The sequence below is a fragment of the Thamnophis elegans genome, chromosome 12 (genome assembly GCF_009769535.1).
Source record: "Thamnophis elegans isolate rThaEle1 chromosome 12, rThaEle1.pri, whole genome shotgun sequence".
NCBI lineage: Eukaryota > Metazoa > Chordata > Lepidosauria > Squamata > Colubridae > Thamnophis > Thamnophis elegans.
Window position 1 is genome coordinate 19,466,726 of NC_045552.1, and position 24,019 is coordinate 19,490,744.

The 24,019-nt window shown below is 41.3% G+C and overlaps 2 protein-coding genes across 3 annotated transcripts in view; both read right to left on the reverse strand.

Moving 5' to 3' along the window:
- SELENON (selenoprotein N) overlaps window positions 1-4,473 on the reverse strand; it is a 41,297-nt gene extending 36,824 nt beyond the window's left edge. The window contains exon 1 of the mRNA XM_032228574.1: window positions 4,066-4,473. Within this exon, the coding sequence (XP_032084465.1) occupies window positions 4,066-4,260 (195 nt within the window). The 5' untranslated portion in view covers window positions 4,261-4,473. The remainder of the gene's footprint in view (window positions 1-4,065) is intronic.
- Window positions 4,474-22,946: 18,473 nt separating this feature from the next.
- Window positions 22,947-24,019, reverse strand: part of MAN1C1 (mannosidase alpha class 1C member 1) — a 47,549-nt gene continuing 46,476 nt past the window's right edge. For both annotated transcript variants that reach the window (XM_032227795.1, XM_032227794.1), the window contains exon 10: window positions 22,947-23,830. In XM_032227795.1, the coding sequence (XP_032083686.1) occupies window positions 23,707-23,830 (124 nt within the window). In that variant the 3' untranslated portion in view covers window positions 22,947-23,706. The remainder of the gene's footprint in view (window positions 23,831-24,019) is intronic.

Sequence of the window (24,019 nt, forward strand, 5' to 3'; positions counted from 1 at the left end):
TGTGGACTTCAAATCCCAGAATTCTCCTGTGGAAATCTGGGAGTGGAAGCTTATAAGTCTTAAAGTTGCCAAGGCTGAGAAACACTGGTCTATGAGCGAGCAATCTCAAGAAAGGTTGGAAGGGGTGAGTTTAAAATTTACTCCTGTCATCTGCTTTGGAGTGCAGGCAGACCCCCCTCAATCTCCCTAGAGCAATTGGTTTTCTTCCCTCTGCAGGCTTCCATGCTGCTTGCTACCCCATTAAAGTTCCCACAGCTCTGAAGAGCATTTATTTTCCATCTGCTATCTGCCAGCCTAAAAGGATGCTAATGCTGCCTGAACGCTGCTGTTGTTGTCAATTATGGTCAGGAAAGCACTTCAGTGCCTTGCAGAGCTGACTCCAAAGTAGAAATGGGTTAGGAATGGATCCCAAGCTAGGACTCAGAAGAGATGAAGAGCTCAGGAGCTGCAAAAGCTCTGACATCACTAAGCACTTAAGGCCAGGACATTATTTTAGTGGCACTAGCCCAAGGCTGTTTGAAATGCAGCAAGGTGCCTACCAGTTATCCGTTTGACTGAGCAATGCCATTAAAATGCCTACAAGTATAATAATGTTCTGCAAGTTGGGGATGTTGATTTCCCAAATATGTTTCTTTCCCCCAGGGTATTCGCGCTACCTGCAAAATGGCAAGCATCAAAACCTGGAATCTGCAGGCATCATAAATAAGACTTAGGGGGAAAAAACCAAAACAAAATAAAAAGATTATCTCTACCCAGACCTAACAATCTGCACCTGTCTGTACCTAACGGTGATCCTCGACTTACAATCATTTGTTTAGCAACTCTTCAAAGTTAAAACGGCACTGGAAAAAGGGACCTGCGACTGGTCCTGGCAATTAGGGCTGTTGCAGTATCTTTGCAGTCACATGATCAAAGTCTGGGCACATGGCAACAACTGGCATGCATTTACTATGGTTGCAGCATCTTTTCTGACCGAGGCTTCCCAAGAGCATGAAGCAAACTCCTTATCCCGACAAAAAACCCCTTTTATTAATTGACCGTGAATTCTGCTCGCTCACATCCAACAAAGTCTTTCAAGGGAGGATTTACAGTCACAAACCTTATCTGGCTTGGAGAGCTGCCAGGCTGATATCTGAAAAACTTGGCAAGGAGTCACGGAGAGTCACGAACCAATTAAGCAAACTAATTGTCTCCTGCAAACTCCACTCCCCTTTTGCTCCTCTTTTATTTCCTCTAGGAGGGGCCATCTGTGGCCTTACTCCCAAGTCGACCTCTGTTCTTTAGCTGTTCCCTTTGTCTGGCAACTCTGTGCATGTACACACTGGGAACAGGCTCCAGTTGCTCATCTGCCTCATTGATGTCTGACTCTGAAGGCAGCTGATAACTGGCATACAACTCTGGCCCCCTCTCTGCCTCCAACACAGAGCCCTCATCAGAGCCTTCCCCAGACTCCAGGAATGGCCCATGTTTCTCCCCAACCTCCTCACTATCTGAATTTGCTGCCAGCTCCACTGGCCACTGGTGGGCTACAACAACATCCTGGGGACACTGGATTCTGATTTGTGACCTTCCCAGTTGGTTTCTGACAAGCAAGTCAAAGAGGGAAGCTAGATTTGCTGAAAGACTACATGATTCTCTGAACGGCATGGATTCTTTTAACAAGGATGGTGAAAATGGTCATAAAATTGTGTGTGACTCACTTAGCCACTGCCTTACTTAGCACTGAAAGTACCAGTTCTAAAAGTGGTTGTAAATCAAGGAATACCTATATTTAGGAATTAGTTTAGTGGGGGTTGCTGAAAAGATATCCTCTTCCCATCCCTTCAGGAACGATCTTTAAAGCAATTGAGGGCTGCAAAGAATCCAATCATTTGTATGTATTTAGAAGTGCATTCTTTTGTCTGTCCTCAAATGCCCTCCCCCTTTCAGTTTTATGACACCAGGACAGCTGATACCCAATGAAAACAATTCCATTAATGCTGCTGAGTATGGCTGCCTGTCTTACGTACATAACCTTGGGCAGCTCAGCTTTTATTACCCTAGTCATAAAAAGATGAAAGAACCTTCAAAAACGTCCAGCACTCCAAGAACAAGGACTTTTCCAAACATCAACATTCACATCACATGTACAATGATTTCTAATAAAAACACTTCTGAATTTTATGGGGCTTATTCCCCCCCCCCCAACAATACAAGCCGTTGCCCAATTTTTATACAGTTCTTGAGTTGGGAGAAATACCTTTCATACTCCTTAGGAGATTGATAGGCACCATCGTTGGGTGTCCAGTCCAAACAACCACAGAGTTCTGGTCCCACTTTAAGCATGAAACCTGGGTGGGATGACTTTGGGCCATCCTAACCCATCACACAGAATTGTGGTTGTGGAGAAAATAGGAGGCAGGAGTATGAGGTATGTTCACTGCTCTGTGTGTGTGTGTGTGAGAGAGAGACAGACAGACAATGTATATATCGTATGTATGTAAATACTAAATAAAATAGATGTTCTCCAATGCCACAGGACACAGGTACACATAATCCTAGCTAATCCGTACAAGATGTATAACCATCAGATAAACGACGAGCAGATGCACTTTATATCTGACAGTTTTTACCTTACAAAGGAGGTTGTGTGTGTGAGGCTGAGGCCCTTTTGCCATTTCATGGTTCAGGATTGCGTTTTGCACATCCAAAACATCAGTTACTCAAGCCAGGTTAATTTCAGACTGTGATCAAACCCCTTCTGAGCCCCCTTCTAAACTGTGAGTCAAAAGCATCATGGGGAGGATCCTATATTTACTCCCCACATTCTCCAGAATAAACCACAATGACCTCAAAAGGCCTTATGAATACTTTGTGCAGAAGCCCTGGTAGATGGCAGGCTCCTTGCACTGAGCTAATACTTAATTATGATTATTTTCAATATGATTTCTCTCCCTCTCTCTCTCTCCCTCCCTCCCTCCCCCCCCCCCCCTCTCTCTCTCTCTGTGTGTGTGTGTCTATACCAGTGTTTCTCAACCTTGGCAACTTGAAGATGTCTGGACTTCAACTCCCAGAATGCGAACGCTGGCTGGGGAATTCTGGGAGTTGAAGTCCAGACATCTTCAAGTTGCCAAGGTTGAGAAACACTGGTATAGATAGATAGATAGATAGATAGATAGATAGATAGATAGATAGATAGATAGATAGATAGATAGATAGATAGATAGATACACACACACACACACACCAATATACACACAAATGGCACCAGAACAATTAAGACACAAGATGTTTCCCCCCCATGCCATCACTCTGCTAAACAAATAATTCCCTCAACACTGTCAAACTATTTACCAAGTCTGCATTACTATACTATTCATCTTCTCATCGTTCCTATCACCCATCTCCTCCCACTTATGACTATAACTTTGTTGCTTGTATCCTTAGGATTTATATTGATTGTTTCCTAATATGATTTGATTGCTTATTTGTACCTTATGACTATCATTAAGTGTTGTGCCTTATGATTCATGAAGAATGTATCTTTTCTTTTATGTACACAGAGAGCATTTGCACCAAAGACAAATTCCTTGTGTGTCCAATCACACTTGGCCAATAAAGAATTAATTCTTTCTTTCTTTCTTTCTTTCTTTCTTTCTTTCTTTCTTTCTTTCTTTCTTTCTTTCTTTTTTCTTTCTTTCTTTCCTTCTTTCTTTTTTCTTTCTTTTCTTTCTTTTTCTTTCTTTCTTTTTTCCCCTTTTTGTTCCTTCCTTCCTTCCTTCCCTCCCTCTTTCCTTCCTTCCTTCCATCTATCTATCTACACACGCATATATATATAAATACACACACACACAATATTGTATATTATATTCAATATAAGATAATGTAAAATATGATGTAGGATAAAATGTAATATGAAACATACCATATCATGCTACTTAATCATGATTATGTGATTATTACCATTATCAGTCTGTCCCCTTCAACGTCCCAAGACCCCAAGGTTGCCCCCCCCCCCCAAATCCACTACCCCCCATCCATCCGCACCCTCCGAAGACATCCCCCCCCCGCCGCGCTCCTCATTACCTGTCGCCGGGCAGCCTCGGCGTCCCGGTAGTATTTGGCCGCCAGCAGCGCCGCCAGGAAGGCCAGGGCCAGGGCCAGCCGCGGCAACCGAGCAGGCGGAGGCGCCGGGCGCCCAGAACCGCTTCCCTGGGAGGCCTCCGGAGGCGAGGCGGCCTGTTCGGGCGGGCGGCCCTCCTCTTTACCGCCGCGGGCCATGGCCGCCGCTGGCCGGGGAATCGCCTCGCTTGGGATGCGGAGAGGAGGAAGCGGCGGCCTTGCGCTTCTTTCGCGGACCGCTAAAGCGGCGGCGCCGCCGTCTCGGGGGGCCCTCAGTCGACCGGCGGCTCCGCTTTGGCCTCGGGCGGCGCGGCGCGGCGTGGCGGCGGAGCTTCCAGCTGCCCTCTGCCGCCTCCCGCCTTTCCTGCGCTGGTCCAGGCGGCCTGCGTGGGCTTCCTCCCTCCTCTTCCTCTCCGCGTCTTCCCAACAACGCCCCTCGGGGCCCGCTAGGCCGGCTCGGAGTTGCCCAGGGTCTCTCCTGGCTCGCTTCCCCGTCCCCCTCGGTCCTGTTTCCTAGGTCCAGGTAGTCCTCGACCACAGTTGAGCCCCAAATGCCTGTTGTTAAGTGAAACGTGTATTAAGCGAGTTTTGCCCCCTTTTATGGCCTTTCTCAGTTGTTAAGTGAATCATGGTTGCATTAGTCACCTGGTTGTTAAGTGAGTCTGGCTTCCCCATTGACTCTGTCAAAAGGTTGCAAAAGGAAACCTTCACATGACCCAGGACACTACAACAGTTATAAATATGAGTTTGATGTCGCGTATGAATTTTGATCCTGTGTCCACGAGGGATGGTGTGTGAAAAAGGGTCATCAATCACTTTTTTCAGTGCTGTTGTAAGTTCAAACGGTCAGTAAACAAACTTTTGTAAGTTGGAGACTTAACTGTAATTAAGTAAGAGATATAAACAATACAATTTTGCAACACTACAGTGTATCAAGCAGTAGGTGCATTAATGTATCAGAATCAAGTATCAATTGAGTATAATTGTGTATAATTGTGTAATGGTAACAACATTAAAAATAAATAAATGAAATTTCTTTCAGAAAAAAAGAAAACAAAATAACCAGAAAAAGAATCTAAAGAACTAAACAGCAAAGAAAAAAAAATCTTAAAAGGATCTTGACATCCAGTTTAGGACATACCTGTGACCCGTCAAAACCGCGGTCCACAAAAGCGCGATCGACAAAAGCACGCATTTGACGTCATCACAGCGCGACGAAAAAAATTAAAAATTGAAATAAAAATAAAATTAAAGCAAGCTGATTCACATAAAGGTAAGGGTTAGGTTTAGGGTTAGGGTTAGGTTAAGGGTTAGGGTTAGGTTTAGAGCGTTAGGGTTACATTTAGCGTTAGGTTAAGGGTTAGCGTTAGGTTTAGCGTTAGGTTAACGGTTAGGTTTAGGGTTAGATTTAGGGTTAGGTTAAGGGTTAGGTTTAGGGTTAGGTTTGGGGGGGTTAGGGTAAGGTTTTCGCTTTCGATCACAGTGCGATGTTTTCGTCGCGCTGTGATGACGTCAAATGCGCGCTTTCGTCGACCGCGATTTTGTCGTCCGCGGTTTTGTGGTGGAACCGACATACCAGTCCTTTATTCATTACTCGTTATCAAATTACCTGTAATAATTAGTTTTCTAACCATCTATATCAATGCAGTTATTTCTTAACCTTATGCTCCATGTTCATTAACGCACAACTAACACAAAAGATGGTAAGAGATGGGTATGATCCCTATACTAAAGCTTTCAGCTACTCACTTATTACAGCTACCATAATAGAATAGAATGAATGAGCTGGAGGGGACCTTGGAGGTCTTCTAATCCAGCCCCCTGCTCAAGCAGGAGAACCTATTCTATTTCAGATAAGTGACTGTCTAGATCAGTGGTTCCCAATGTGGGGCCCATGCCCCAAAGGGGGGCAATTTGATTTTTAATGGTGGCAATTTGAACCTTATTTAAACCAAGTAAATGGCCTTTTAGGCTTCCTCCGCATGAGTAGAGCTCACTTTTTGAGTAAAGTAAGAATTATATGTGGGGTGTGCATGTCAGGATTTTAGAGATGCTTAGGTGGGGCATGGCCCAAAAAAGGTTGGGAATCATTGGTCTAGACTCTTGTTAAAAGCATCCAGTAATGGAGGGAGTAGTAGTAGTTATTGTTTGCACCATTTGTATGGCTGCCAATCTTATCCAAGCGACTGGGTGGCTCACTACAAGGGAAAACCAAACATAATAGAGAAACAGATAAAAACCATTCATGATCAATTTAAACCAAACAACCATGATCAGCACCAGGTTCTACCTATGCATCAGTTCAATACAGCCATTGTGTCTTATGCTCCTCACCATCTGCAGACACCCCCCCCCCCCATGCATGGCAGCAGGGTTAGGGTTTAGGGCAGTGATGGTGAACCTTTTTCGCTTCAGGTGCCAAAAGCATGAGCACGCGTGCTGTCACACATGCTCGCGTGCCCACCCCCATAATTTAATGGCCCCCGTGGCATGCCCTCTGTGCATACATGCATTAACCCCCTGCTGCCCCCCACATGTGCGCACCACTTTCTTTGAGCCTGGAGAGGGCGAAAACAGCCTCCTCTGCCCCCCTGGAAGCCCCGAAACCCAACATCCCCAAACTTCCGGTTTGCACATTGTGCATTTTTTTGTCTTCAGGAGGCTTTAAGAGGCTTCCCTGAAGCCTCCAGAGGCCGAAAAACAGCCCAACGCACAAATCGGAAATCCATCCCCATTTTGGCGAATGGCCAAAAATCAAGGCTGAAAATCATCTGGCCAGGGCACGCATGTGCGCTGGAGGGGATAAGGCAATGCATGCCCTCAAAAATGGCTCTGTGTGCCATCTGTGGTACACGTGCCATAGGTTCACCATCACAGGTTTAGGGCCTTTCTACAGCCCCTGAGGGTTGTGGCCAATCAAAACTCCATGTTTCTGTTGGTCAGTATGTTGCTGGTGTTAGCTTTATAGAATCCAGCATGGAATGGAAACTTGGGATGACTGGAAGACGTGTTCAGCTATGAAATGTCCTTTTATTTGTATTATGATGCCACCAGAACTCATCTCTGCACTAAGACAGTACCAATGTTTTTTTTTTTAATTATTTTATTGAAGAAAAACTACAGGAACTTGCAGTTTCTCTGACAGTTTTATGTTCTAGTGCAGCTGTTCCTACTTTCTGTTCTGAATGTTTTATCATTTTGAAGTCTCCTAATCTACTTGGCACTTTCCAGTCTAACTTTTTTTTAAAAGGTCATGGACGACTCTTTGGAGTACGGTATGCCCGAAACCCTCCAAATCTCCGGAAAGATTATTATACCATGAAAGACAAGACATTCATTAAAATATAGCTGCATCATGGCTAAATAAAGAGGTGCAGGTTCACACCCCTACCTAGGACAATGTCACATAAATTAATTCCTCCTTTGAAACAAAATTCAGAAACAAATTATCTTTTGTGAAACTGTACAAAAGGGAAAAGAATGCAAACATTTCTGCACTATGAAAAGTGTGTATCCTAACAGTGTGATAACTTTTTGCTTTGTTGCTGGCGGCACACAGAATTGTCTGTTGAAATCCACGGAGGTCAGCCAGGGGCAGAAGCTACTTTTGATTTGTGAGGATTTCTGGGGATGTGTCTGAGCTTTCAAGTTCTGTAAGAAGAAAGAGCCAAGACAGAACAGATTTTTGTAGCATCCGCGTGGGCTGTATCCGATGTAATGTTAATGCTGCTCCTGTGGCCGTTGTTATTTTTGAATTCATATTCTTTTGTTCGGTATTTCTAGTGACGTGCATGGATCTTCAAGGAATAGAAAAAGACTTCAGAGAGGCTCCCAGAAACCATTAAGTGTTATCAAAGGATAGATTCTAAAAGTATAAGTATAATCTTTATTGTCATTGTACTTAAATGCAACGAAATTGGTTAAAAGACATTTCTGAAATAGATAACAGTGTTTAATTTTACTTAATGAAACTTAGCTTTAGTTCCAGCCTCTAGCGCTAGCCCATCAGGTTTAAAGCTCCTCTGGAGAACACTGGGCAGCCCTGACCAGGATAAATCTTTTAAGCTAGCCTGCCTCCTTCTGGTCAGAGTAAAACACAACGTGTGGGACTGGCACTTGGAAAAAAAAAAAAGAGAAAATGGTTCATCTGTTAAAAAGCCGAATGTTAGAAAAGACTGACGTGTTGCTCACTGTTTATTTAAGAGGCCAATTCAGACCGCAGAATAAGGAAACTGTTAACAAGTAGCTCATATCTTCACGAATGCGTTGTACATTCTAAATAAATCTATTTTGGCTGGAATCCTCTGTCAACTATTTGGATCGTGAACAAATAACAATTCTGGGACTGAGATTAAAGTCCTAAAATGGTTGCACCAGTATCAGGACCTCACAGCCCAATCCATATAATGTTATTTTATTTATTTATTTAGTTTGTCAAACATGTACGAGATAACAGGTATTAAGTATAAACATGGACATGAACAAAGGAAATTAGTACAAATAAATGGGGACAGTAGAACAGGTAGGCATGCTGGTGCGCTTATGCACGCCCCATTTTATGGACCTCTTAGGAATAAGGTGAGGTCCATGGTAGACAGTTTAAGGTTGAAGCTGTGGGGGTTTGAGGATTTAACAACGGAGTCAGGTAGAGCATTCCAGGCATTGACCACACTGTTGCTGAAGTCGTATTTTCTGTAATCGAGTTTGGAGCGATTACTCAAGCGTTTACCTTGAGTTTGTATCTATTGTTTGCCCGTTTATTATTGAGGTTGAAGCTGAAGTAGTCGTTGACAGGTAGGATGTTGTAGCAGACAATTTTGTGTACTATGCTTAAGTCAGACCTTAGTTGTCATAGTTCTAGGTTGTCTAAGCCCAAAATTTCAAGCCTGGGTGGCATAACGTATTCTATTGTGAGCAGAGGAGTGGAGTACTCTTCTCGTGAAATACCTCTGAACTCACTCGATTGTATTAAGGTCCGAAATACAGTGTGGATTCCAGGCAGACGAGCTGTATTCGAGAATTGGTCTGGCAAAGGTTTTGTATGCCCTAGTTAGCAGTAAAATGTTACCGGAGAAGAAGCTTCGCAAAATTAGGTTAACGACTCTGAATGCCTTTTTGGCACTGCTGTTATAGTGAGCTCTGGGGCTTAGACCATTTGAGATGAATACTCCTAGGTCTTTAACTGAGTGAGGGTTGTCTACGATGATGTATCCGCCCAGCTTGTATTTGGTGTTCTGATGTAAGTTTGTTTTGATGTGGCTCTTTTGGTTTCATTCCTACAAGAGGGGATGGAGGTTAAAAGAAAAAGCAAGTTCTGTTCTCCCATTATATATTTGTTTGCTTTTTTTTTCATCCTAGGAAGAATGAAGTATCCATTGCAACAGCTGGAACAGCTGGGACAATGGCTTTTATAACACAGCCAGTTCTGCTGGTGCAGAGATGAGTCTATCAAGCTGAAAGATTTACATGTCTGGGAACAGAGAGGTGCTGCTGGCATGTTGTATCTCATCAGGTACTTCATAAATTCAACCAAGCAATTCAGTGAATCAATTAAAACAAATTGTAACTTCGTGTGACATTAAACCTTAAACCCAGATCGCCATATTTCCATATCTTCCTCCAGGTAATTGCAAGAATAAAATTAGTGAGAACGAATATTATATTTTTCTGAAAAGATAAGGTAGAAATGCAATAAGTATATATAGCATAATACAAGTAGTACTCATTCAGCAAACCACAATTTGGACCGGCAATTCAGTCATTAATTAAAGTGGTCACTAAGTGAAACTGAGATTATGCTTGTGATCTCACTTCAGTTTTGCTTTGCAGATCTGCGAAGGTCATACGTCGCAAAGTTCCTTTTTCATCATTGTTGTAACTTGAAACAGTTGCTAAATGAGGCAGTGGCCAAATGAGAACTACCTGGATGTGGTTACATTCTTACATTATTTACCCCGTACCAGGAGGCCAAAACAGACCCCAAGTCTTAATTTCTGCCCCCCTCTGCCCCACACAAAAAGACCCCAAAGCGGGAGGCTGTCTGCAACAACACAAACATTCATTGCATGTATCCATCCCAGGGGGCATTGTTTGAGGACCCCTGATTTAGTGCAATATAAAAAATGCAAATAATTTTTCTGCGGACCACCAAAATTTTCTCGCAGACCACCAGTGGTCCACGGACCACCAGTTGGTGACTGCTGGTACAAAGGACTCACAAGTGCTCCTATCTCATATCAAACCATTCTATTGCTTTTTGCCATTGCATTGTTTTTATATCCTTCTCTCTTTGATGAATGCAGTCTTATAACTTTTTGCATGAAAGCTACATCCCTCTTTAGCTAGCTGTTGTTTGGACAAGTTGCAAATATTAAGTTATTTTAATCTTCTTCCATAAATCACTGTCTACCAGATCCTTACTAAGCCTGCAGAATCATACAGCACTTATGAAATTCCCATATTGATAAAAGAAGAACAGCTATATTTTTCTGATGATGGATGGTGGAATTAAGAACCCCAAACACATGGAATATGTTTCATTTTTGACTTCAGATTACTATTTTTTTTGCTCTTTCTCTTTTATGGATCTTTTGCTGTCTAGACCTGGATGTGTGAGAAAGATTAAAATGATGAAACCACCGAAAGTGCTGCCTTCTCTTATTATTTTTAGTGTCACTGTGGTACTATAGGGCTTACATGTGACACTGAGACTGCTGTCCACCTTGATGAATGAATGTAGCTTGATGTACGTAGCCATCAAATGATGGATATGCATTCAGCCACAGGGCAGAAACACAACAGGAGTTTAAAACAGGAGTCTGTGCTTGAAAAGGTGTAGCAATGATCTGTACGCTTCATTTTTTTCTATTGAAACAAGAGGACACCAATTAAACACCCCACCCCACAAAGAAAATAGGAGAGCAGCCCAGCCAGTATCCTTTTTCTGACAGTGGCTCAATAGCTTCCTTTGATTCTGGTGGAAATAGCATTCCTGCTTGTTATTTTTCATGTGTGGTCAGGATCTAAGGAGAAAGAGCATTTTAAGCATTTCCCTTTGCAATTTTATGTTTTTACATCCACATGATTTTGGCTGTGGAGTCCTTAATAACAGTTTTGCAAGTGACTGAATTTCCCCATTTCCATCCTGGTTCTTCTAGCCTTACTAGAACAAATACTAAATTGTTTAGTTTTCTCAGTTCGTGTTGCTGGGGCCCAAAGAGTAGCAGGGAGGATGGAGAAGGAAAGGAAATCCCAGCACAGGAAACCCAAATACCATGGGATGCCATAAACTGTTTTTGAACCAATGTATGATATCCAGAAGGGACACAGTGGTTCAGACAATGAGCTTGTCAATCAAAAAACTCAGCAGTTTGAATCCCTAGCGCCGTGTAACAGAGTGAGCCCCCATTACTTGTCCTAGCTTCTGCCAGACTGCCAACCTAGCAGTTTGAAACCATGTAAAAAATCCAAGTAGAAAAATAGGAACCACCTTTGGTGGGAAGGTAACAGCATTCCATGCACCTTCGGCATTTAGTCATGGTGGCCACATGACCACGGAGACGTCTTCGGACAGCGCTGGCTCTTCGGCTTTGTAATGGAGATGAGCACCGCCCTCTAGAGTCAGGAACGACTAGCACATATATGCGAGGGGAACCTTTACCTTATGATATCCAGTGCACTTCAGTTTTCTTTCAGTCAGAGCAAAATCTGTGGTATGCCTTTAAAAAAATTCAAGCGGATTCATTTCAACTGTGAGTTTCCTTCCATTCACGTTCTTCTGAAATCATATAAATATCCAGTCAATTGTTTCCATTTTTGGTGTCCCTTTTTTCTTTCTTGCAGTATCTACTCCACTTTGCCAGCCATCAGATTCCTGCCAAGAGCTTCCCAAACCTCCTCTTGCCCTAGAGTATATGCTTTTTAAAAAAATGCTACTAATGCTACCTTTGTCTTTTTCTCAAGAACAGTTGTTAGAACAAGTGTGTCAATCTGCGTGCTACGCAGTTGCTATGTAATTTCATCATTATTTTCCTTCTGTAAGAGGTTATACAATAAATTGTGATATACTTGTAATATATATGCCTTCAGTTTGACGTACTTTCTCCTCACTGAAGCACAGTGATATGATTTGCTGTGTTGCACCTTGCACCTCTAGGGGAAAAAAATCCTTTCTTTTCCATGTTGGTTAGATCACAAACTTTTTTGGGGGTGGGTGGGTGTCACGTTTGAAATAACTACACTTTATAAGTTTGTATGTTCTGCTCTTCCAACTGAATTGGCAGCTGCATTTCAAAGGTCAAGAGGTAAGAATCAACCAGGTGGGATTCAAATAATTTAACAACTGGTTATCTGCCCTAATGACCAGCTGGGTAGGCAGGGTTTGGCAGTCACGTGACTGGGTGGGCATGGGCAACTCAATGTCAACTAGATCGATGGGCGATTCACCTTAGCTGTTAAAATGTAATAAAGGTTAACTGGAGAGGCAGTTTCTGTAAGCAGGGCAATAAAGATTAGGCTAGAAACAACACCAGAATGTTTCCTTCCTTTCAGGATTAGCCCCGTAAAGTGGGAAAAAAACCAAAATGAGATTTCTTCCAACAACCGGTTTTCTGAACTGCTTAGAAAGTTAACAACCGGTTCTCCCAAATAGGTACGAACTGGCTGAATCCCACCACTGGATTCAACTGAAATCTCAAAAGGTGCCTTTTCTTCTTCAAAAGGCAAGTGGGCTGTTTTTTTCCTTGAAGAAGAAGAAGAAAACATTTCACTTCTCATTCAAGAACTTCATCAGTTCTGATGGTTAAGGGATGGAAAGACAGATGGTGGAAGAGGTATGGAAGGATTGTATTTCTTTGCAGTCACCTGGTTGTTAGCATTCTCTGAGGGGTGTTGAGGCCACAGAGGGATTTACCTGTACTCAAGGTCATTTGAATTAGGATGCAACTGGTTGTTACAGAGTTGTAAATTTGGAGATAGGTGGTGCCTTATTCCTCCCCCTTTGTTGAGTCCACCTATGTTAGAATGTTCAATTCTAACATAGGTCGACTCTTTTAACCCTCTTTCAAACCAATCATCCTCTCTTATCTGAAATTTGCTGTCTTCAAAAAAGTGATCTTTGTTGGACTTCCGGGGAGGAACTTGGCCGTCGGCAGTGGCTTAATTGAGCCGCTCCCAGATTTCTGGTTCGTTATCTAATTAAACACCCTTTAGATAACTCAAACTTCAGATAAGAAGATTGTAGTGAGCGTCTCAGCTGGTAAGAACTTTTCCTTGCAGTTTGTAGCTTTTTTTTTTCTGCTGCAAACGAGGGGGGGGGGTTGTTGTTTTTTTAAGCTGAGTCATCTCCGGCCAGATTTCTCTGCTGTATTAACGGCACAAGGCCCAGAACCCCCCCTTAGGACAAATTAATGAAATTTTTTTTTTCTTATGAAATTAATACAAGCAGAGCTCATATTTGAGAACTTTACATCTGTTTTTTTAGGTAAACTCAAGCTTCAGTGTTAATTTTTTTTTTTTTAAATGGCGATTCTCCAGCCTTTGTATTTGCAATGATGATACATTCCGGCAGCTTTTCTAATCAGCCTTACTCCCTTTGAAGAAACGTTCTTATCTAATTAAAAGTTCTCAAAGGCCCTTTATTGACACAGAGACATTCCGAACAGGGCTTTTCTCTGTTTTTTGTTTTGTTTTGTTGAACTGTTTTGGCGTAATGCCAGCCCTTTGAAATCCTCCGTAAAATTCTTGGCAAAAAAGGGAGAATTTTTTTCCCCTCTTCTCGGCATAGTGGTTTGTTAAGTGCTTGAAGCAAAGATATTATGGCTTCCAAGTCGAATCCTGCGAAATTACCTCCTAAATCTGCTTCTCCCATACCTGGCACAAAGTCACAGCCCCCACCTTCTATGCCCCCTAGTGGAGATGTATTAACAAAAGAATTTTTGTTGGAAATGTTTAGAGAATCAAGGGAACAGAATTTGGAAGCTCTCAGAGAGTTCAGAGATGAAATAAGGAAGGAGATAAGCAATGAGATAAAAGTCTCATATGATAAATTTGATACCAAGATTACCAAAATAAATGATGATATGTTGGGAATTGTAAACGTACTCACAGAATATATTTCTGGAATGGAAGAGAACTTAGAAACTCTCAATGAAGCTAAAATTAATTTGACATCTAAAACCGAAGAGGTGGAACGAAAAGTTGAAAATGCTGAAAAACAAATGATTATGATACAGTATAACCAGATGGAACTTGCATTAAGAGTTAGGGGGCTGCGCGAAGAGAGACAGGAGAACTTAAAGCAGATGTTTTCTGAGGCCTTTGACTGTCTGGTGGGAAGACCGGGATCCAATTTTGATTGGCAGATTGATAAAAAATTTCGCGTCAACTCCTGGGTGGCAAAACAAAAGCAACTCCCCCGAGACGTGGTAATATATTTTGTTACAAGAGAATCCAGAAATAAGATATTACAAAAGTCCTACAATACCAAGCTTCAAATTGGCGGACAGGATTTGATGGTTTTGAAAGAGATACCACCTCAAATGCTAAGAGCCAGAAGAGATTATGCTTTTTTGGTAGAAGAGCTCAGAAAGCGCCAGATACAGTACAGATGGGATGCCCCGTTTGGCATCATAGTTACATTTGATAAGCAAAGATATCGTCTCAACTTTGTATGGAAAGCTCGAGATTTCTATCATAAGATTTTGAAAGTGGGGCACCCCGAACCATCGGGATATGGAGAAAAACCACAAGCAGGACAAGAGAAACAGCAAACTACACAATCACCAGACAAAACATATCATCTCCCCCTCCCAGAAGGGCAAGGGGTTAAGGAACAAAGATCTAACCATATGACCACCAGACAAACAGAAAAACAAGCCACAACGCAACAATCTTTACAATCTTCGGCCATTGACCAAGGAGCTACAGCAACAAGCTCAGAAGCTGTGGGAGGAGCTAGACCCAAGGTGAGGCAGGCCATGCGGGAGGCTCTAAAAAAGCTTCAGGCAACCAAAAATGACAACTAAGATTCTGACATGGAATGTTAATGGACTGAACTCTCCACAGAAGAGAAAGAAAATATTTCATTATCTTAAACAATCTAAGAATGATATAATTTGTTTGCAGGAAACTCATATCAAAATAACTGATCAAAAATATCTGTTCAATCCCAAACTTGGTCAACACTTTGTGACCTCTGCTACAGAAAAAAAAATGGTATAGTAGTATACTTAAGGAAAGACATTAAAGCTGAGCTAATCGAAGCAGATCCCTTTGGAAGATATATCGCATTAGATTTAATCTTAGAAGGGAAAAAGACACTGCTTTTGGGAATCTATGCTCCTAATCAACAACAAGATGGATTTTATAGAAATCTCCATGCTAAATTAGTACAGTGGGACTTTAAGTCGTGCATACTATTGGGTGATTGGAATGGCGTGATTGACACCAAAAGAGACAAGAAGACATCTCGCCCGAATACTAAATTCCGAGCTAAACTACCCAAATCCTTTTTTGACATGATAGACGACTTCGAACTGCAAGACGTTTGGCGTGAAAGGCATGCAGAAGAATATGACTTTAACTTCTTCTCCGACAGACATCAATCTTTTTCAAGGATTGACTTTATATTAATTACTAATGATTTACTTTCTAGGGTGAAGAAGACAAAGATTACGGCCAGAGTCCTTTCGGATCATAACCCAGTCTGGATGGAGCTGGGAAGGGTAGTTCAGGCTAGAAGGTCCTGGAGGCTGAATGAAAATTTATTCAGATATGAAAAGTATGTTAATGATTGTAAAAAATTGTTATCTGAATACTTTGTTTTTAACATGAATAAGGGTACACCTATGGAATATGGGATGCAAGCAAAGCCTATATGAGAGGAGTATTGATAAATATAAACAAAATACATAGACATAAACAAGGGCAAAAACGTAAAGAATTGGAAGATGAAATCAAAGGGAAAGAGCAGGAATTAATATTGAACCCAGGTGATACAAAGACTAAAGAAGCAATTTCCATATTAAAATCTCAATTTGATATGCTGATCTCTGAACAGGTAGCCACCAGTTTATTATATGCTAAACATAATACTTTCTGCAATGCAAATAAACCCGGTAGATGGTTGGCTTATCAGATCAGGAAAAAAAGGAAAATTTGAAATGTATCCAAATTGTGTTACAGAGGGAAGGAAGTGTTTCAGCAGGAAGAGATCCAAAAGGGATTTCGAGAATTTTTTACAGAGTTGTATAAAGGGGACAAAATTAGGGACTTAGATATAAATAAATACTTAGATAAAGAGAAAATCCCCCTAGTTAGCGAAGAACATAGGTATAGGTTGAACCAACCAATAACCTCTGGGGAAATCCTGCAGGTAATCAAACAATTAAAGCTAGGGAAAGCACCAGGTACAGATGGCTTAACAGCCGTTTATTATAAAAACTTACAGTTAGAAATGGTAGAACCTCTTAGAGAATTATTTAATAAAATTCAATCGGAAGGTAAAGTGCCCCCTTCATGGAAGACAGCGTTCATATCGTTGATTTTAGAGGTTTTTTTAGAGGTTTTATTTGCATTTGTAGGCCGCCCTTTTCCCTGAGGGGACTCAGGGCGGCTCACAGAAAACCAGGGAAAGGGGAAATACAACATTGAGACAACAACACATAATAAAATAATGAGCAACATGCATACAACATTCGGGCGGGGTAGAAATCCTTATCCCCAGGCCTGACGGGCGAGCCAGTTCTTCAAGGCAGTGCGGAAGGCCTGGACGGTGGAGAGGGTACGAATCTCCACGGGGAGCTCGTTCCAAAGGGTCGGGGCTACTGCTGAGAAGGCCCTCCTCCTTGTGGTTGCCAGCCGACACTGGCTGGCCGATGGAATGCGGAGGAGGCCTAATCTGTGTGATCTTATAGATCTTATAGATACCTAAATGTGATCTTATAGATCTTATAGATACCTAAAGAAGACCAAGATCTTACTCAGCCGAAAAATTATAGACCTATTTCATTACTTAATGTAGATTATAAAATTTTTACCAAAATCTTAGCAAATAGGTTAATGGTGGTTATCCAACAACTGATACATACTGACCAAACAGGTTTTATACAGGGCAGACAGATGAAGAGCAATGTTAGGTTAATTACTAATGCTTTAGAATACTTGGGAAAGAATAATCAAATTCCTGCCGCATTCATATTTTTGGACGCTGAGAAAGCCTTTGATCGAGTCAATTGGCAATTCTTGTTGAAGATACTGCAAAAAATGCAGATAGGAGATGGTTTTTTAAGGTCAATTGGTGCAATATATCAGCAGCAAAAAGCCCAAATTATAGTTAATGGAAGTTTAACAGATTCCTTTCAAATAGAAAAAGGTACAAGACAGGGTTGTCCTTTGTCCCCACTATTGTTTATTATAACTTTGGAAGTATTGCTGAATAAGATACGGGCCTTGGATGCTTTAAAAGGGATCAAGATCAGACAGCAAGAATACAGAGTCCGCGCTTTTGCGGACGACTTGGTCATAATATTGAAACAACCGCAGGAATCCAGTAAGGTTTTAATGAATACGATTAATCAATATGGTCAAGTCTCTGGATTTAAAATCAATTTAGGAAAAACCAAAATATTAGCAATGAATATGAATACCAAACAGAAGGAAGAATTGGGAGTGATGTTAGGATGTGAAGTTGTTAAAAAAGTCAAATATCTTGGAGTTAATATTTTAACTTCAAATGGGAAATTATACAAGCATAATTATGAACCACTCTGGCATAGTATACAAATAGAGATGAAAAGGTGGGAGAAACTGCATTTATCTTTGTTGGGAAGGATAGCGGCAGTGAAAATGAATATTTTACCAAAATTTTTATTTTTGTTTCAAATGTTACCAATACTTAAAAGAGATGTGAACCTTGTAGAATGGCAGAAGGGTATCAACAAATTTGTATGAGCAGGAAAGAAGCCGAGGGTTAAGATGAAAATAATGCAAGATGTACGTGAAAGAGGAGGATTGAAATTACCAAATTTAAAATTATATTATGATGCAGTGGCTTTATCTGCAATTAGTGATTGGATCCATTTAACCAATGATAGAATATTGAATATTGAGGGACATGATTTGGTATATGGTTGGCATGCTTACTTGTTATTTAACAAAAAACTGGATAAGAATTTCAAAAATCATATTTTAAGAAATGCCTTATTGCGGGTTTGGAAAAAATATCAACATAAACTAAATGACAAATTGCCCATGTGGGCAATTCCTAGACATGCAATTGAAAATATGAATATAGAACAAAAACACGATAGAACCACTTATAGACAACTTCTTATTACAGAAAGTGGGGTGTTGCAATTAAAATCCTTAGAGGTACTTAAAAAAGAGAAGGTAGTTCAAACGTGGTTTCAGTATGGCCAACTACAGGCCAGGTGGAAAATAGACCAAAAAATAGGTTTTGTAATAGCTGAGGATAACTTGTTTAAACAAATAAGAGATCAAAGTTTAATGCACATAAAGAGGATATATAATTTATTAGTACAGATGGACTCAGAAACCGAAATGGTTAAAGATTGTATGATAAAATGGGCTCAGAATATTGAAGAACCTATAATGCTGGACACATGGGAAAAAATATGGGTAAGAAATGTAAAATTTACACAAGCACAAAATTTGAGAGAAAATTTTTATAAGATGTTTTATAGATGGCACTTAGATCCCAAAAAGCTTGCTTCTATGTATTCAAATGTTCAGCCTAAATGTTGGAGATGTGGTTCTTTTGATGCTACGTATTTTCATATATGGTGGACATGTCGTAATGTTAAGGCATTTTGGATAAAAATTTGGTGGATCCTGCAAAATATCTTCAAAAAAAGGATAAAATTCACCCCCAAACTGTTTTTACTAGGTATATGTATTGACTTTGTAGCAGTAGAGATTAATTTGGTTCTGTACTTAATAACGGCAGCAAGACTCTTGGTGGCGCAATACTGGAAGAAGAAAGACCTGCCTACAATTCAAGAATGGACTTTGAAGGTTACAAACTTAGCCGAAATGGCAAAAATTTCAGCATATCTTAAAGAACATTCAAATGAGAGGTATAAACGAGACTGGAAAAAATGGATTGATTATATACAAAGCAAATACGGGACTAGGAAATTCCAGATAGCTTATGCTTAAAATTAGTAATAACTTAAATTGTTAAAAATTTGGGTAACAGCAAGAAGCTGAGTTCAATGTAGAGATATTTTAGACTGTGATTGTCAAAAAGTTATACCATGTATGGGCTCTGGGAAGTCGGGGGGAGGGAAGGGAGGCGGGGATCTAGGGGGAGGGGGGGAGGGGGGAAATATAATATGTGTTAAATTTTAAAGCATGATTGCACTTGTATACTGTGGTTTTTTTAATGTTAGTGTCAAAACAGAACAAACTGAATATATTGGAAAGTAATAGAAGTATACCGAAGGGAGGAGCTGAATGAAAGAAGAAGGAGAGTAGAGAGAGTGAGAGAGAGGAGGAGGAGAAGGAAGGGAGGGAATGGATTAAGAGAGGGAGTGATAGGGTTAGGGTTAGATAGAGGGGGAGGGGAAGTAGGTTTAGAGGGGTATGAGAGAAGGAAGAATGAAAGTTGGAGGGGGATGAAAGAGGGTGTATGGTGGGCTAAGGCAGTATATTGGGTTTGTATTGTAGGGGGCATTTTCTATAAAAGTGAGGGCTGTGTTTATTACCCAATGTTATATGCCTCGGTTGCACAGTAAACATGTGATTGTATAGAATGAAATGGAAATAAAAAAGATTTGTATAATAATAATAATAAAAAAGTGATCTTTGTTTTTGAAATGCAGATGGGCTGCTAAATCTTGTTCCGATGGATTTGATCTCCTATGTTGTGCCATGTGCTTGTTAAATGGTTGCTTTGTTTGACCAATCAGTTGGAATTTCACCACTCACAAATTTGCTGTTAGAAAATAGAGAATAATCATATACTTTCAACTCTCCTTAATATGGTAGAACATAGGTCAGTTGCTATTTCTTCAGTTTTTTTCCACATCCATCTTTTCTCATTTTTTCCTTTCTCTTTACTATAATGAAGATTCCTACTGTAGCCTGCTACAACATTTAGTAGAAGATAGGGATAGAGAGCATGTAAAGATTTCTTTGGATTTCAAAGAATATCCAAACAAACTGACCTTATAGGCATACATCAGATGTAGTTTACATGTAGGATGGAATGCATTTTACCTCTCAGATTTCACTCCATTGAATTTTATGAGTACCATCTTGGTTCAGAAGAATAAACCAAAACGATTTTAAAATAAAAGTTCAAATCTTCTCCAAGTCCTATTTCTTGGCAATAATAACATGTGATTTGCCACAGCCTTCTTCCAAGATGATAATGATGTTGAATTCTATTGATTTATTTGTCTAACCTACTGCCCTGGGATTTTCTGGAGCTTTCCTAACCAAGTAATCTCTAACCCTTTCATTCTCTCCTCCTCTCTTTTTTTTTGGTAAATGCTTATTTTGCTGCTAGGAATACCTTGCAAAATGATGACAGGTTCCCAAGGGTAGTTATTTAGGAATAACTATCCACCTAGGCAGAGATCGCCTGTCTTCTGATCCCAAAGATGAAATATCTAAGGGGACCATTGGACAGCCTGGCCCCCACGGCCTCGGCTTCAAGAGCTGCAAATTCGATACGAAACATCTCTTCGGCATCTTGCTCTAATAAGCGCCTTTTCTTTCCTTCTTTAAACCTAGAAAGAAAGCCACCAAGATCTTGGGACAAAGAGAAATGCATCAGTTGATCTGAGTACCTGAACAATTGTCTGTGGCGGAGAGAAAGAGGGTAAAAAGAGCTTGCAGAAGTGCAGTTAAATCTGTGGTAAAGAGAAGTTTAAGGAGATGCAATGAATACACACAAACAACTTCAACCAAGGGAACTAACAGATCCTCCCCAACCTGGGGCTTGCTAGCAGTTTTGACTTTAACTACCATCTTCATCAAATGGTATCTACATTAGTAAAGATAAAGGTTCCCCTTGCACATATGTGCTAGTTGTTCTTAACTCTAGGGGGCAGTGCTCATCTCTGTTTCTAAGCCGAAGAGCCAGCGCTGTCCGAAGATGTCTCCATGGTCATGTGGCTGGCATGACTAAATGCTGAAAGTGCACGGAATGCTGTTACCTTCCTACCAAAGGTAGTTCCTAATTTTTTTATTTGCATTTTTTTACATGCTTTCGAACTGTTAGGTTGGCAGAAGGTGGGACAAGTAATGGGAGCTCACTATGTAACGTGGCACTAGGGATTCGAACTGCTGAACCGCCTTCTGATGGACAATCTTAGAGTCTTAGCCACTGAGCCACCGCATCCCACTTGGTATCCACATTAGGACTCTATTCAAGGTGAGTAAGAAAAAACACCATCTCCACACCACTCAAGCTTTTAGTTTCTCACTCTTGTCATTTTAAATTGTTTTTATATTAATAAACTGTTGTTATATTTTTACTGCATTGTAAGCTGCCCAGAGACATTTCAGATAGTGAGATGGGTAACACATAAATTTATTAAACAAATACATGATTGGTAGTCTACAGATAGTCCCCGACTTAACAATCATTTTGCTTAGTGACTGGTCAAAGTTACAGTGGCCCTAAAAAAAGTGACCCAATGATCATTTTTCACACTTATGACCATTGCAGCATCCCCATCAGGGGTGAGATTCAAAAATTTTAGCAACCGGTTCTGTGCCCCGTTGCTGGGTGGCGCGGCCATGGTGGGTATGGCCTACTCAGCCTCCTGCACCATGGCGGGTGTATATGTGTTTTTCACCATCCCCAGGCTCCGGAGGTTTTCGTCGAGTCTCCGGGAGGGTGAAAATGGCCTCCCATGGGCTCCGGAGGCTGGAAACAAGGTTGTTTCTGGACTTCCAGGAGGCCCATTTTTCGCCCTCCCAGAGCCTCCTGCACTTACCTGGCATACAAAATGGGCCACATGGAGACTCCTGGGAGGGGAGGGGCAGGGTGGTGCTAGTCCTTCCAACTACTGGCTTGGTGAACCAGATGTAAAATTAGCAACCGGTCCAAACCGGCTGAATCCCACCCCTGGTTCCCATGATTACAGGATCAAAATTAGGAATGTATTTAGGATGGTTGCTTTGTCCCGGGGGGTCATGTAACTCCGTTGTGACCTTCTGACAAGCAAAGCCAATGGGGACACCAGATTCATTGAACAACTGTAATACTAAAACAACTGCAGCGATTCACTGAACAACTGTGGCGAGAAAGGTTGTAAAATTGGTCAAAACCCACTTAACGACTGTTTAGTTTAGCAAAAGGAATTTTGGGCTTAATTGTGGACGTAAGTCGAGGACTACCTGTACTCAAAATCATAAGGAGGGTACCATGTTGGGAGAGATTTAACTTCCAGGAATCAGGATCAGAGGGACAAAGTGTTGTGTTGACTGCCCAGAGGTCACTTAACCGCTTAACTCAAGTGCCGTTCTTGTGCAGACGGATAGGCAGAACCTGTTCAGCAGACACAACTTCATCCATGTGTACAACTGTCTGCTTCGGCACACACACACACCCCTTTGGCCATTAAATTCTCAGCTTCCAAGAGGCAGAAGCAGCTGATCCACTCTCCTTTAGCTCCTCTGGCTTCTGTCCACCATCCTATCTTTTGGTATTGAAGCATATGCTGTTCTAAGACCCCGTGGGAGCCTGCTCTCCTCATCTGCTGCAGCAGCCAAAAACCAGGGGAATTTGCCAAGGTCCCGGTTGCCTCCAGTCGCCTCTTGGCTGCCTCTTTTCTAACCTTCCGCAGCATCCAGCCACACGTCTCTCTCTCTCTCTCTCTTTTCTTTTTTTAGCCGACATGAATTTTTATTTCATTTTTCACATCTGAGCATTACAGAAATGAAATCATTACAAATGCCTCGTAAGGTTTTGCTCCAGAGGAAGGGGGGGTACAGAATCAAAGGAAAGTGATCAAGCAAAACCCAGGAAAACCCGAAAAAGAAAAGAAAAAGTTGGCAAACGTTTGAAGAGAGTGAAAAGATGGGTGAGGAAAGGGGGAAAGAAAGAAGTGCGTGGGATTTAGAAAGACTCCTTAACCAGGATCTCTTGAGATGTGTACTGCTTAAAAAAAAAAGTATAGGTCAGAAAGGTGGGGGAGAAAAATCAATGGTATATATATATATAAAAAAAAGAGGGAGCAAGTTTGGGGCAAGAAGAATGGCACAAACCGACATCTATTTTATGGCAAACTCCTGATCCTTTGGCCACGCAAAAGCGAAAGTCAGTGGATTCCGTAGAAATTCTTCATAGAAAGGAACGTCTGCGATTTTGTCTGTCTTATGGCCCGTAATCAACATCCAATTATCAGGTTATAAGTTTCCTCACAGAGGAAAAAAAAACCCCATGAAGGTGCTTGTTTCACAGTTTTTTTTATACTCCCCGATATAATGCTGTCCGGAATTGGACGAATGCCCCCAAAATACCTTTCCAGGAATATGTGCATTCCTTTACTGGAAAGGAGGAAAAAAAAAAGAAGCAAGCAAGCAACCCCTCCGGATCCCTTCACAGAACCCAGAAGGGCGAAGTTGCTCCTACTGCATGCTTGTCTTCAGGGCAAAGTCTGTGTGATTCACAGGCAACGGGTGAGCTTCAGTGTTGAACACCCAGTCCTTGAGGGAGAGCACATCATCTTCAGAGAACAGAAGATAGAGATACCTAGAACCAGGAGAGGAACAAAGAAAGCTTGCTGAGTGAAATGGTCAGATATAATTTTCTTTATGGCCTACTAGCTGGAAACCCATGCTTCGCTACGAAACTACGTGATTGGGTTGGATATTGATACATTGACACTTAAAGCTTGAAAATTAATGTAGAATGTGTAACTCCTTAGCATTGGAGTGTGTT